The sequence below is a fragment of the Peromyscus eremicus genome, chromosome 1 (assembly GCF_949786415.1).
Source record: "Peromyscus eremicus chromosome 1, PerEre_H2_v1, whole genome shotgun sequence".
NCBI classification, from domain to species: domain Eukaryota; kingdom Metazoa; phylum Chordata; class Mammalia; order Rodentia; family Cricetidae; genus Peromyscus; species Peromyscus eremicus.
The window spans coordinates 57,177,684-57,192,278 of NC_081416.1; the positions used below are offsets into that span (position 1 = coordinate 57,177,684).

Consider the following 14,595-nt stretch of genomic DNA (forward strand, 5'->3'; position numbering starts at 1 on the left):
CAGACACTTCTCTTCAATCTTGGACAAACACACTAGTAATAAAATTTAAAACCAAAACCAACCAAACCAACAGTGCTGGGGATGGAGCTCAGTTGGCAGAGTGCTCGCCTAGTATACATGAAGCTCTGGGTTCCGCCCCCAGCACTGTAAGAATAGTGTGTGTTCTTGCACACGCTCACACCAGTGATCCCAGTGGAGGCAGACATGAGGATTACATATTCCAGATCATTCTCTGCTACATATGGAGTCTGAGGCCGGCCTGACATACATAGCTAGGACCTTAAAAACTTTAAAACAAAACAATGAGTCAGGGGGTGGTGGTGCATGCCTTTAATCCCAGCACTCGGGAGGCAGAAGCAGGTGAATCTCTGTGAGTTCGAGGCCAGCCTGGTCTACAGAGTAGGTTCCAGGACAGCCAAGGCTACACAGAAAAGCCCTGTCTCAAAAAACAAAACAAAACAAAACAACCCCCCCCAAGAAACAAAAAAACCCAAAACAAACAAAAGAAGAAAAAGTGTAGACATGTACAAGTCAAAGTCAAAGAACTGCAGACTGGTGGTTCTCACCCTGTGGGTCGTGACCCCTTTGGGGGTCAAATGACCCTTTCACAGGAGTTGCCTATCAGATATCCTGCATATCAGACATTTTAAATTATGATTCATAACAGTAGCAAAATTACAGTTATGAAGTAGCAATGAAATAATTTTATGGTTGGGGTCAGCACATGAGGAATTGTATTAAAGTGTCATAACAGTAGGAAGTCTGAGAACCATGGTACAGGCTGATGGGGCTCTGAGATGGTGCTGAGCTAGCAGGAGGGTGAAGAGAGATGGCTTCCTGGGTCCAGCATGAACTTTGAACGGCAAGAGAAATTTGTTAGACATTGGCTGGGGCCAGGGGCCAGAGAGCTCAGTGGTTCAGAGTATATATTGTTCTTGCAGAGGACCTGAGCTCCATTCCCAGCACTCATATCTGACAAACACACAAACTGCCTGTAACTCAAACTCTAGGTGATCTGAACCCCCTTTGTCCCCCCCATATGCAGACATACATAAATTAATAGTAATAAAAGAAGTTGGGGACGGCTCAGTGTGTAAAGCACTTGCTGTATAAGCCTGGAGACTTGAGTTCAAATCCATGTGTAAGCCATATCTGTAATCCCAGTCCATCTACAGAGCGGCGGAGACAGGAGTCTCCATGAGTTCCACAGCCAGCTGGCCTGGCTTATGTGATAGTGAAGAAACTGTCTTGAATGAGGTAAAGGTAGGTCTAATTCCTGAGAGTTGTTCTCTGTGGCACACATGTGACACCCCCCCCACCCCCCCCAGAGAGAAAGAGAGAAGGAGGTAGGTTGATTTGATAGAAGTTGCAGGTTGCAGCCATGGCTTCCTGTAAGGAATGCACTCCACACCCAGGGCCTGTCCACCACCTTCCTACCAAGGCCTGCTTCAGTAGCCAGTCTGGGGCTCCTGTAGGAGGCCTGCTCTCCATCAGCTCCCTCTCCCCTTTCAAGCTTCGGGTGGAGCTGGTCAGTGGGGTGCCGCCCCCTGCCGCACACAGAAGGAGCTGCAGGGCAACTGGAACCTGGCCAGAGACTGCAGGGCAACTGCCTTCCACCCCAATCCAAATCCCCCCCCCCCCCCCCCCCCCCGGGAGTGGCGGCACACATGTAATCCCAGCACTGAGAAGGCTGAGACAGAGGAGTGCTTCAAAGTCAGGGTCAGCCTGGGCTATGTAGAGTGACACTGTGTCTCAAAAACTGAACATCTGAGGGTGATTTTAGGGCGGCTGGGACAATGAGGAAAATCGGTGATTGGATACAGGCTGCTGCCCTGGGAGACTGGCAGTTCCCGTGGATGGGCTGCGACTCCAGGCTTCTGGCTGTGACTTTCCTGGTCCTCCTTCCCAAGGTGGGCCTGACTCACAAGGTCACAGCCTTGGAGCCCTGTAGCTGGAGTTTTCCTGCCTGGCCCACGGTCAGGATAGATCTCTCTCACCTGCCAGTCCCACAGCCTCAGACCCAACCAAGTAAACACAGAGACTTATGTTGCTTTCAAACTGTATGGCCGTGGCAGGCTTCTTGCTAACTGTTCCTATAGCTTAAATTAATCCATTTCCATTAATCTATACCTTGCCACATGGCTCGTGGCTTACCAGGATCTTCACATGCTGTTCCTCATCGTGGTGGCTGGCAGTGTCTCTCTGACTCAGCCTTCCACTTCCCAGCTTTATTCTCCTCCTTGCCCCGCCTATACTTCCTGCCTAGCCAACGGCCAATCAGTGTTTTATTGATTATTCCCAAATTATATGTAATTTTACTTTGTTAAGGTTAAAACCTTCCTTTTTGAAAAAAAAAAAAAGGGGGGGGAAGTGCTGTGGGATGTATGGCAAATGTGTTGCTTATTAATCAATAAAACACTGATTGGCCGTTGGCTAGGCAGGAAGTATAGGCGGGGCAAGGAGGAGAATAAAGCTGGGAAGTGGAAGGCTGAGTCAGAGAGACACTGCCAGCCGCCACGATGAGAAACAGCTTGTAAAGATGCCGGTAAGCCACGAGCCATGTGGCAAGGTATAGATTAAAGGAAATGGATTAATTTAAGCTATAAGAACAGTTAGCAAGAAGCCTGCCACGGCCATACAGTTTGAAAGCAACATAAGTCTCTGTGTTTACTTGGTCGGGTCTGAGAGGCTGTGGGACTGGCAGGTGAAAGAGATTTGCCCTGACTGTGGGCCAGGCAGGAAAACTCCAGCTTCAAATGGCGTCCAACATGGTGGCAAGAGTTTCCACCTAAAAACTGAGAAAAAAGATTCTAAAACAGAGCTAAAAACAGCTTCCTAATTGTCTCTCTCAAATGAGCGGCAGCTGCTGGTTTAAGCTACTTGTGGGTTTCTGGTGTGTGTGCTCGACCTGCAGTATGGTGGGAATGAGGCCTCTGCAAGTGGCACATTAAGCTGCATGGTGGATTTAGACTTTGCAGGTACAAAACAAAAAAAGAGGTTTTTGGGCTACATGCTGCTTGGATAAAAGCATAGACCCACGATAGCTCCCAGAGCTGGCGGTAAACGTAGCCATGTTGGGAAGCTGAGGTGGGCGGAGCCAGCAGCCACAGCTGCTGCAGTTTAAGGCAATAGATTCACAATAAGACAGATTCAGATGTAATAGTTTACAATGAGTGTAAAATATACGTAGGCTTGAAAGAGACAAAAAAGGTGATATATACAGTTATAGAAATAAATACATAGTTTAAAAAAATAAAGTCTTTAAAGAGACAGTAAAATTAATATAAAAATAAGCCACGTAAAGATGAATATTACACAGAGAATCTGGATTGTGTTGTCTTTGGGACTTTTAACTGCAGAAAAACATTTGATTGTAAAAGCTGTTGAGTTATGCCAAAATGTATATTTTAAAGATACCTTGACTTCAAAATTTGGATATAAGGATATGTTGCTTTGGAAAAGAGTCTCTTTTGTTCCCACAGAAAGCCAGAGGCTATGGATTTGTTCAAGATTAAGATACATCAGGTTTGACCAGCCAAGACCCCCTGAAGGTCTCCGATGACACCATGGCCCAGATGATCCAACATCCAGAATGGTTTGAAGGCATCTGGCTCAGACGATACAGCCTCACGGACTATTCCATAATTCTAAAATTTTCTTTGTTTCCCCATAAGATACAGAGCCCCCTTCCAGCAGGAAGTAGTAAGAGAAGCTACGCCCAAATTCCCAAATTATATGTAATTTTACTTTGTTAAGGTTAAAACCTTCCTTTTTGAAAAAAAAAAAAAAAAAAAAAGGGGAGGGGGAAGTGCTGTGGGATGTGTGGCAAATGTGTTGCTAATTAATCAATAAAACACTGATTGGCCGTTGGCTAGGCAGGAAGTATAGGCGGGGCAAGGAGGAGAATAAAGCTGGGAAGTGGAAGGCTGAGTCAGAGAGACACTGCCAGCCACCACGATGAGGAACAGCATGTGAAGATGCTGGTAAGCCACGAGCCATGTGGCAAGGTATAGATTAATGGAAATGGATTAATTTAAGCTATAGGAACAGTTAGCAAGAAGCCTGCCACGGCCATACAGTTTGAAACCAATATAAGTCTCTGTGTTTACTTGGTCGGGTCTGAGTGGCTGTGGGACTGGCAGGTGAGAGAGATTTGCCTTGACTGTGGGCCAGGCAGGAAAACTCAAGCAACAGAGCCCCAAACTCTTCCCGGGGTTGGGGCTCCCTTCTGCCTGTCCTATCCTTATCGCCCCTGTCTCCAGAAAGCACTGTGGCCTCCTCTACCCTGTGCTGTGACCTCTGCTGACAGACGATGGGGACAAAGGACAGCAGCTGATACTCAGCACACATCACCCAGCCAGTCACAGCTTCCTTCCTTCCGAGACAGGGTCATGTAGCTCAGGCTGGCCCAGGACTTACTATGCAGCTGAGGATGACCTTGAATTTGCAATCCTCTTGCCTCAGCCTCTGAGAGCTGGGGATGAAACCCAGGGCTTCCTGCATGCTAGGGAAGTGCTCTGCCACCTGAGCCACATGCCCAATTCCAGCAGCTGTTCTGGAAACCCACTCCTGGCCTTGCCCCGCTCTGCCCCAGGTATCAGTCCCTCTTATGCTAAGAATACCATTCCTGTCTGTCCAAGCAGCCAGTTTGGCCAGGGTTTGAGTGGGTCTGACCAGTCATTTTCTCCAGGCTTGCTGCTATGGCTCAGGGTGATGGCTGTTCAGACGTGGCTGATGTGAACCAATTATCAGGCATGAACCAGCTCAGTCTCCTACAAAATACTTTGTTTTTATTATCAGAGAGGGTCTTGCTGTGTAGCCCAGCCTGGCCTGGAACTTGTGATCCCCCTGCCTCAGCGTCCTGAGTGCAGACCTGAGTTTATTTTATGCTTCTTAGATATCTGTTCTGTGGTCACAGCAAACGAGGTGCAATCTCAATGGTGTTAATCCGGAGGATGGTCTGTGGGTTCACGATGACTGAAAGAGAGAACCTTGTCACGGGCCGGGCCTCATCTCCTTCCTAGACAGCTGGGCACCAGCTGTCCCCAACAGTGCATTCTGCCTGGCCCTGGCCATGTCCCTTGCCCCACTCTATTTGATGTGTACTGACCACCTCACTCCTGTCATGGGCCCCACCTACCACTGCAGATGCTGGAACCGCAGCAGCCCACGGTCAAGGGTCTGCTCCAATAGCCACGCTGGCCTTAAGGCCTCGGGGCAGGATGGGCCTACTCACTTTGGGAGACAGGGATGGGCGAGGTTCTCTCTTAACATAGACCATGGTGCTCCTGACTAGGGTGGGTATGAGACTATATCCCACTGCCTAGGACTGCTTTGCAACTGCCACTGTTACTATTTGGGGGGGATGCAGGGAGGGAGCTGATAAAAAAATTCTTTTTACTGTGTTTATGGGGCCCCTCTGCCTTGTAGGGAATGGTGTTCGTGGCTCTCTATCTGTTCATGGACAATTGGCTGCTTTGAGGACAGTGTCAAATGTCCACATCAGAACAAAGCAGGTAACGGAGTGGGTCACACCTACTAGGGACTAACAATTAGGCATTCCCTCAGGAATGAGGGGGTAGCGACATCTGCATTGAGGATACCCTGCACTTCCCCTTAGGAACCCCCTTACTCCAGACAAGAGAGAATGACTGGAGGGCAAGAGGCACTGGTGACCCTCCTGCCCTCCATGGTCCACCTGGCCTCAGCACCACATACCCGCTTTCTGGCACTGCCTCCCCATGACTTCCACCACCACAGCTAAGCCAACCACCATCTTGCCCCCCGTCCCAAAGGGAACGCAGTGCCCTGTGAAGTCACCCTCAGACTCCACCGTGCCCTCACTCAGGTCAGCGGCCTCATGGCATCACTCCTCCCTAGGACTGTTATTACTGGGGGTGGTGGTGGGGCTGACTATAAGAGAGCAATCTCCCTGTGGGAGAGCTTGTCTTTGCTTCTGCCCCGTCACCCGCGCAGCTCCTGCTAAAGCAGCCCTGGGGCAGCTCTCAGCTGGTGCCGGGGGCCCAGCCTGCAGCCTTCTCCCGTTGGTACTAGGCACTGTCGTCTCAACCCTGAACGCTCCTACGCTGCCCTCAGCCTCTCTCCTCACATTGGCTCCGGGGCTTCTTCAGCATCCTCTGCTTCCAGCCTTCAGATGAACCTGATCCTGTCACAGGCCTCCTCAACTCCTTAAACCTCAGCCAGCTGGCCACGGCCTGTACCACTCAGGAGGTTTGTACTTGGCATCTCCACCACACTGCTGGGCCCATTCCTAACTGGCCGATGCAGCATCACTGAGAAGGGAGAATGCAGACCTGCCTAGTGACCAAAGCACTTCAAAGGAGCACTATTGGCCCCTCCGCTTCCTGCAGAGGTCACGGACCTGGTCCTCAGCGTCTAATCATGTCTCCCTCTGAATTACCTGTGATGTCACATGTACCACACATGCCAGGAGCTTTCCATCCTATTACCTCCTAAGCCCAACCTGTGCCATGGAGGGTGAACTATATCCGCTCATGTGGGAGTTGCTTCTGGTTTTCCACGACAACCCAAGGTACCACTGCTGCCCCCCTGTGTCTCAAGTCAGGTGCCATGCTGGGGTGACAGCTGCCGTGTGGTCTGCGTGTCACGCTGGGGCCATGGGAGTAGCTCTGGGCCCTCACCCCACACAACACTGGCATGACTATCAGGGATGACATCACCCTGGTCTTGCTCAGCTACTTGGCAGGGAACATGGGTGACAACCACATGTGCTGGAGCACGGGCCTCAACACACTGTTCTGCACTAACTTTTTTTCCTCCTGAAGTTTTTCCTTTTCCTAAATTTCATGTTGATTTTGGGCCATGATTCTGTCTTTTCAATGACTGTGGCTTCAACTCGCACGAGATCCTTCCTAGAAAAAAGGAAAAGAAACAACAATTTGAAGGTGCACTGATAATGCACCTCCTTGATTGCTTTCAGCTTTACTCACACCTTGGGGAAGCTCCCAGAGGAGAGTTCCTGGCTTTGCAATGGGGTCTCACGCAGCCCAGACTGACCTGGAACTCCCTTTACATCCAAGGAGTGACTCTGACCCGATCCTCCTGCCTCTGCTTCCTATGCAGGAAGCAACAGACATGTGCCCACATCTGGTTTATAAACTGTAAACATTTTGAAAACAGTAAGAAAGCATAATGAAGAGCATGGCCTCCCAGTTCTTGGGAGGCAGAGGCAGGAGGATGGCCACAAATTCAAAGCCAGTCTAGTATACACTGTGAGTTCCAGTCTAACCAGACTACACAGTTAAACTCTGTCTCAAAAAGACAACAAAGAAAACTTTATTTTTTCTTAATTTTGTTTGTAGTGCTGAGATATAAACCCAGGGCCTCAAGCTTAACAGTAGGCACCCTATTCCTGAGCCGAACCACCAGCCCTTAAGATGATCTAAAAGGCCACACTGGCTGCTGGCTATGGTGTTGCATGCCTTTGATCCCAACATCCAGGAGGCAGAGGCAGTCGGATCTCTGTGAGTTCAAGGCCATCCTGGTCTACCTAGTGAATTTCAGGACAGCCATGGCTGTTACACAAGAGAGACCCTGTCTCAGAAAACCAAAATAAAATAAAAGAGAGGCTGCACTGTAACGGATCAGTGACCGACCAGTCACCTGACTGGATGTCCCCTGGGGCAGCAAACACCTTCCAGAATGGTATAGGAGGGTGCTGCATCTAGCTCTCAGAGTGATGTGCGATAATCCCCACTGGGCCCAACCACACAGTGTCCCATCTGTGGACCAAGCCTGTGTTTAGCAGCTCATTACCCGAGGAGTGGCTTGCCGAGGAGTGTGAAGTTGTCTGCCCCGACCAGCAGGACCTGAGAGGATAAAATGTAGCGTATTTAATCCCTGGCTCCTCACCAAGGTCACAGAAACCACTGGGAGCAGGGAGTGGGTGATGCCCACATGTTGAAACTAGACAGGAAACTGAAAATACAGTGAGGCCCAGGGCCCACAGTGGAGGGAGACAAATGACCTCTGCAAGCTGTTCTCTGACCCCCTCCATCTGCTGGAGAGGTAGATGCTGGAGGATCAGGAGTAGTCTTGTCTACACAGCAAGTTTGAGGCTAGCTTGAGATACAAGAGACTTTGTCGCAAATACAAATAAAATTATCAGACCAAGCTGCTCTGGCTGCCATGACTGCGGCCCGCCCAGCAGCATCATGCTGGAACTTCCCAGCCTCCCTTCAACAGCAGGCACTACAGATCTCGCTCTGAGCTCGAATGGCGGTTTATATGGTGACTGAAAATGCTATGGAGGCACAGCTCGGCCTCCTTGCCCTCCACCAGCCCTGGTTTTCCTTTTGCTCTGCCCCCACACTGACCCTACTCCCCATCCACTGTGGCTGGGATTCCTGGGTTCCAGCATAGCTGAGAAAACCCTCCCAGTGACGCCCGTTTGGTGCCTGAGTCCCCGAGTCCACAAAACAGCCTGCACCTCACCTTCTCCAGCCGAATCCTGTCCCCACACTGGACGTCCAAGTCATTTTCAATTAGAATCAGGTCCTCGGAGGTCACCTTCCATTGGTGGCTGGCGAAGTGCACGACAGCGAAGAGCCGGCCATACTGGCCCGTGGCGATCAGCTCATTCACCTTCCTTACAACCTCTGCAGGACAGCAGTTGGCAATCATCCACTGGACAGGCGGCGGGCCGGCCGGCCGTCTACTTGTGAGGGTGCTCCCTGCAGTCGTCCAGCCTTGGGCCTAGGGTTGGGGCTGGGTGCTCACTGGACCCTGCAGTCGTCCAGCCCCGCCTCCCCACCCGGTGGGCAGGTTCAGGGTTGGGCTGGTGCTGGCAGGAGTGCTGCCAGGGCTTGTCACTTCGGCAGTTCTGGGGCGGGACCCTCACCTTGCTTTGCTTTTTAAAAAAATCAATTAAGAGCCAGTGGACAAGCTGAGCATGAATGGCACATGCCTATAACCCCATTATTTGGGAGGTTGAGGCAGGAGGACTGCAGTGAGTTTGAGTCTAGCCTGGGCTACACCCCAGGGTGAGGTGTAAGCAGTCTGAGAAGTGAAAGGACAGTCCTTCTGCAGCCTGAGGAGCCAGAATTCTCTCTCTCTGAGTTGGCAGGGCCCTCCTGCCCTCCCCCACACTTCTTCTCTGCCCTCATCATCACATGCTGGCTCAAGCCATAGTCCCCTAGCCCTCAACTTTGCCCTGAGTGGTACCCAGTGAGCACCCAGCCCCAACCCTAGGCCCAAGGCTGGACACATAGGATGGACATGACAATTCCTGCTCTGGAGACAGACCGAGACCAGAAGTAGCTCCTGGCATCCCTGGTGAAGGCTCAATGAGGAAGAGCCTTCAGTATCCTTGGGCTCAACATCCACAGAACTGGCCAAGACAGACAGATGGAAAATATTCAGAAAACCACAACAAAAATAAAAAAAAAAACTGGTGTATGCACCAAACATATGCAGACCTCTCCTGGTGGTGGTGCCCTCAACAGTGCAGCGGAGTGAGCAGAGTACAGTGGAGTGAGCGCAGTGCAGCGGAGTGAGCACAGTGCAGCAGAGTGAGCAGAGTGCAGCGGAGCGAGCAGAGTGCAGTGGAGTGAGCGCAGTGCAGTGTAGTGAGCAGAGTGCAGTGGGGTGAGTGCAGTGTAGTGAGCAGAGTTTAGTGGGGTGAGCAGAGTGCAGTGGGGTGAGCAGAGTGCAATGGGGTGAGCAGAGTGCAGTGGGGTGAGCAGAGTGCAGTGGGGTGAGCAGAGTGCAGCAGAGTGAGCAGAGTATAGAGCAGTGAGCGCAGCACAGTGCAGTGAGCAGAGTGCAGTGGAGTGAGCAGAGTGCAGCGGGGTGTGCGCAGTGCAGTGGAGTGAGCAGAGTGCAGTGGAGAGAGCAGAGTGCAGTGGGGTGAGCAGAGTGCAGCGGAGTGAGCAGAGTGCAGTGGGGTGAGCGCAGTGCAGTGGGGTGAGCAGAGTGCAGTGTGGTGAGCAGAGTGCAGTGTAGTGAGCAGAGTTTAGTGGGGTGAGCAGAGTGCAGTGGAGTGAGCGCAGTGCAGTGAGCAGAGTGCAGTGGAGTGAGCAGAGTATAGAGCAGTGAGCGCAGCACAGTGGAGTGAGCAGAGTGCAGTGGGGTGAGCAGAGTGCAGCAGGGTGAGCAGAGTGCAGCGGTGTAAGCAGAGTGCAGTAGGGTGAGCAGAGTGCAGTAGGGTGAGCAGAGTGCAGTGGGGTGAGCAGAGTGCAGCGGGGTGAGCAGAGTGCAGCAGAGTGAGCAGAGTGCAGTAGGGTGAGCAGAGTGCAGCGGGGTGAGCAGAGTGCAGCAGAGTGAGCAGAGTGCAGTGGGGTGAGCAGAGTGCAGTGTAGTGAGCAGAGCGCAGTGGAGTGAGCAGAGTGCAGCGGGGTGAGCAGAGTGCAGAAGGGGCTCCAGAGGATAGGCAGGGCCTGCACAGGCTGCACACTTTGCTGTTCCCCATCAGGGCACGACATTCATGGATTCTGATATCTGTGGGAAGTCCTCCCACCGAACCCACAGACCCCTAGGCAGGACTATATTTATCTTGAAGAGCATCTCAAACAGTCTGTTAAATGCCAGAAGATTGCCTGCGACGACGGGAACTCACAAGTGACTCTGCAGCTGACAGAGCTGTGCTGCCTTTCCTGACATGTAGCCCAGGCTGGACACGAACTTGTGATTGTGAGGGTTGGGATGCCAGGCGTGCACCGACACACGACATATCTGGAGGTGGAGGTGGACCCACTCCCCACTCCCATCACTTGGCTGCCTTGGGGCAGGTGCTGGAGGGCTGTTTATCAGTGAAGGCACACCTTAAATGTTGCTCACACGTGCTGTGGCTCAGAGCACTCAGAAACCTGTCATCTTGCTCCATGGCAATGACTGCCTCCATGGCTCATGAGAATGGACACTAGGTGCTACCCACTCATTTCCCTTTTTGTTCTAGTTTTTGAGATAGAGCCTAGGCTGGCCTCAAACTCTCAGTAATCCTCCTGCCTGGGCCTCCCACGTGCTAGGGCTACAAAGGCCACCCTGCACGGCCCCTGCAAAGTCTTACCTGCATGGTGTCTGGTCTCTTCAACTGGGTCTGGCAGAACCACTTCTTGCCAGGGTGGTGAACTCAGGGAGGTCTTAGGAACGTATCTGCAAAAGCCATTTCATAAGTTCACATCACATGCACATGAAAGGCAGCTTCAAGCGCCCAAGAAACAGTTGTGTGGTGTCAGAGGGTGTGTGTAGAAGCTTGCTATGGAGGGCTATGAGATCCACAACACCAACGCTGGCTCTAGATCACTAACATAGGAGTTCTAACCGTTCTGTCCCCAAGGGAATGTGCAGACTTCAGACCTAAGCCTTGCCTGTCCATGCCATTCACAAGCACATCTGTGCAATGAATGGACACTTTCCCACCATACCAGTTCTCAAAGTCTCTAGGAACATGAACTCATGGTCTGTGGCCAGGCAGTGACCTTGGGGGACCAGGAGTAGCTAGAGGAGCTGTTCTCTAAGAGTCTCTGTTCTGAGTGCCATTAGGTTCAGTGACTGGGCAGGACAGATAGAGAACATGGAAAGAGGGAGCTGGGAAAAGTCTGGCAGGAGGGCTGGACCTGTCACAGGAGAATCGGAAGAACAGGCTACTCAGTGAAATGCCACTTGGGGGTTCTTCATGTTTTCAGACTATGTTTTGTAATTTATCCCTCTGAGAATCAAAGAGGCTTCTGCTGCTGAGACTATCCACACAGCAGGCTTACTTATATAGTTTTGGGCCAAACCTGTATGCCAGATGCTGTTCTGGGGGTATGCATATATGTAACTTATGCATACATGCATGTATTACTTCTGTTGGGGATAGAACTGCATGTATGTGAGTGCATATGTATATGCATTTGTGCTAGAGGTGGAACCCAAGGCCTCAAGTATGTTAGGCAAACATGCTATCACTGAGCTATAGCCCCCCACAACCCCATCAAAATATAGACTTTTCTGTTCTTGTTTGTTGTTTTGTTTTAAAGACAGGGTCTCTCTATTGTGTAGCTCTGGCTATTCTGGAACTTGCTATCTAGATTAGGCTGGCATCAAACTCAGAGATCCATCTGCTTCTGCCTCCCAAGTGCTGGGATTAAAGGCATATACTACCAAGTCTGCCATCACACCCAGCCTCAAATTTAGAGAAGTATTTTGGTTTGTTTGTTTTGTTTTTGTTTTTCATAGGGTTTCTCTGTGTAGCTCTGGCTGTCCTAGAACTTGCTCTCTAGACCATGCTGGCCTCGAACTCAGAGATCTGCCTGCCTCTGCCTCCTGAGTGCTCAGATTAAAGGTTTGTGCCACCACTGCCCAACTTGAGAAGTTTTAACTTGAAAGTAACATTTTTACAAAGGAATGAAAAAAATCATCAAACCCACATATTGGTATTATTACCCTTGTGGATATGAAGTGTTCTGTGAATTGAATCTTCGAGAAGCAGACTGGAGGGAGGCTGTAAGAACAAGAGAAACATAGTGGGCAGTTACTCTGAGGAAATGCACAGATCTGTTGCGAGTGTCTGGTCTGACCTATGGGATCACAACCTGCCTCTGGAAAAGTCCAGGTGATGACTGATGATGGCTGGGGGGTGGGAGGGGGGTAAAATACTTGCTATATGAGTGTGAGAACCCAAGTTCAGATCATCAGCATTAAAATAGGCTGATCCACCAGGCACAGCACCACCCATTGTTACCCCAGCACTGGGGAATAGAGACAAAGGGATCTCGGGGGCTGGTTGACTAGCTAATTGTGGGAGCCTGTTCTTGGGTTCCTCGTGGCTTTACCCAGCAGGTCCTCATAGAGGATGATTAGGACCACGGGCCTGAGTGCAGGTGTCTGAGATGGTCTGCACTTGGCTGTGCTGGGGGGAGGTCTTTTGCTCCACCCCTTGGCGTCTCTATAAAAACCCTGGGGCAGAGACAGTCGGGGCCCGTTGGAATAGGTTCCAGGCCCTCTCGAGGCTATCCTTTATTTTCGATCTGTTTATCTCCGCGATATTCTCCGCAATAAATCCTTCTATCTAATATTTCCTGCTGCTCGCACTCAAGAAAACTCTGGGGAACTGTGGGGGTGGTTGGGTAAACGCCCCACAGCTAATCTAACCAAAATGGCCAGCTCCAGGTTTAGTAAGAAACCTTGAGAAATAAGGTGGGGAGGGGCTGGAGGGATAGGTCTTATAGAGGGCAAAGTTTGCTTCCTAGCACCTACATGACAGCTCACAACTGCCTGAACTCCAGTTCCAGGGGAATCTGTGATAAGTCAGCCTGACTCCATCTTAGGTGTGAAAGCCATCTTAGAGTAAAGACAAACCAGGTTTGTTCATGTTTATGATTAAATCTGTTTCTCAAGGGTCAGGTTTGCCCCACTTGTGACCTTAACTACAAATGGTTCTGTACTGCCTGTTCCAGGAAACAGCAACTGTGCTTCTGTTTCAAAAGGTTATTATGACCACCTGTTGTTAGACCACCTTGTTATAACTGACTACCTTGTTATGACCACCTTGCAACCATGTCTTTGTTTCAGAAGGTTAATATGACCAACTTGTTATGCTTACGTTTTGCTTCTGTAACCCTATTTGCCTGCCAAATCCTCCATTTGGAAACTCCCTACTCCTGAACTATAAGAACTTATCTCACCCATGTCCAATGCTGACCTTTTGAACTCTGCCTTAGGGGGAAGCAGCTGTGTACATGAATAAAAAAAATTTGTCCATGATGATTTGGGTTGGTGGTTTTTCTCCTCAAATCTGAGATTAATATCTGATCCCTTCTTTTGGACTCCAAAAGCACCTTCACTAAAATGCACATATAAGACACCTCTCATACACAAACAAACATCAAAATAAATTTTAAAAGAAAAAAGAAAGGAAGGAAGAAGGAAAGAAAAAGAAAAGGTAGAAGACAAATAGTGGTCATCTGACATTGTCATCCAGTCTCCACACAGGCATTTGCACCCACCTGCACACATACATACACACAACACAAATTCAACCCAAAAAAGTTCGGCCGACAAAACTAAAGACACATTACTAAGTTACTAGTTATGCTTCAAGATGGTTCATCCCATGGTCTAAGATCCGAGGGTGGCTAGCAGCCCGAGGACAAATGTCCACGTTCAGGCGTTGAAACCCTATCTAGAATCGCTTCTCTCTAAGTCCCCTCTATATGGCCCTGGGTGGCAATTCTCTGAGCCTGTTTGCGTCTTTGTAATATAGGACCTACACATACGTTTAAGAGCGCTTGTTATTATTAAACAACGAATTGAAGGAACCGCGTTCTCATCCCAGGTTCTCGTACTCCCAAATCCCGTGCAATATTCACGATGCATGCAACCAACACACCAGACACCAAGGCGGACTCAGACAGACGTGCGGCAAACAGCAGGCGCACTGCTTCTGTTTCCTCCCTCCCCAGGCCTCCCTGGTCTCACCAGCTCCGGGTCCGGAGGATGCCAGGATGCTGCGGCTACATACAGACACCAGCCTCCCGAAAGCGCCTGGCAACGCCAAGGCCGCTATGGACGCCGCCATTTTTCCACAGTCCCAACCGGAAGCGGAAGCTGCGTGAACCTCGTGCTTCGACT

The 14,595-nt window shown here is 50.4% G+C and overlaps 1 protein-coding gene across 2 annotated transcripts; it reads right to left on the bottom strand.

The window, feature by feature from the left end:
- Positions 1-4,773: 4,773 nt before the first annotated feature.
- On the bottom strand, positions 4,774-14,581 carry Mrpl21 (mitochondrial ribosomal protein L21). 2 transcript variants are annotated; one of them, XM_059263869.1, is made up of 7 exons: positions 14,443-14,581; positions 12,409-12,466; positions 11,048-11,133; positions 8,476-8,639; positions 7,798-7,850; positions 6,776-6,893; positions 4,774-4,977 (listed from the first exon to the last, which is right to left on the bottom strand). In XM_059263869.1, exons 1-6 carry the CDS (start codon positions 14,540-14,542, stop codon positions 6,785-6,787), a joined length of 570 nt encoding a protein of 189 aa, XP_059119852.1. In that variant the 5' UTR covers positions 14,543-14,581; the 3' UTR covers positions 4,774-4,977; positions 6,776-6,784. The 2 variants fall into 2 exon arrangements, with proteins under 2 accessions (XP_059119852.1, XP_059119842.1); XM_059263859.1 differs by having other exon boundaries at positions 6,790-6,893; positions 14,443-14,577.
- Between the last annotated feature and the right edge of the window lie 14 nt (positions 14,582-14,595).

Bases quoted from the DNA above. Each gene is read 5' to 3' on its own strand.
- Mrpl21 (XM_059263859.1), bottom strand. From the start codon at position 14,542: ATGGCGGCGTCCATAGCGGCCTTGGCGTTGCCAGGCGCTTTCGGGAGG. The intron at 6,894-7,797 runs GTAATGAGCTGC...CCTTTTTTCTAG, and splicing joins CTCGGCAAGCCACTCCTCGG to GAAGGATCTCGTGCGAGTTG. The intron at 4,978-6,789 runs GTTAGTGCAGAA...TCTCTCTTTCAG, and splicing joins AAACTTCAGGAGGAAAAAAA to TCATCGTGAACCCACAGACC.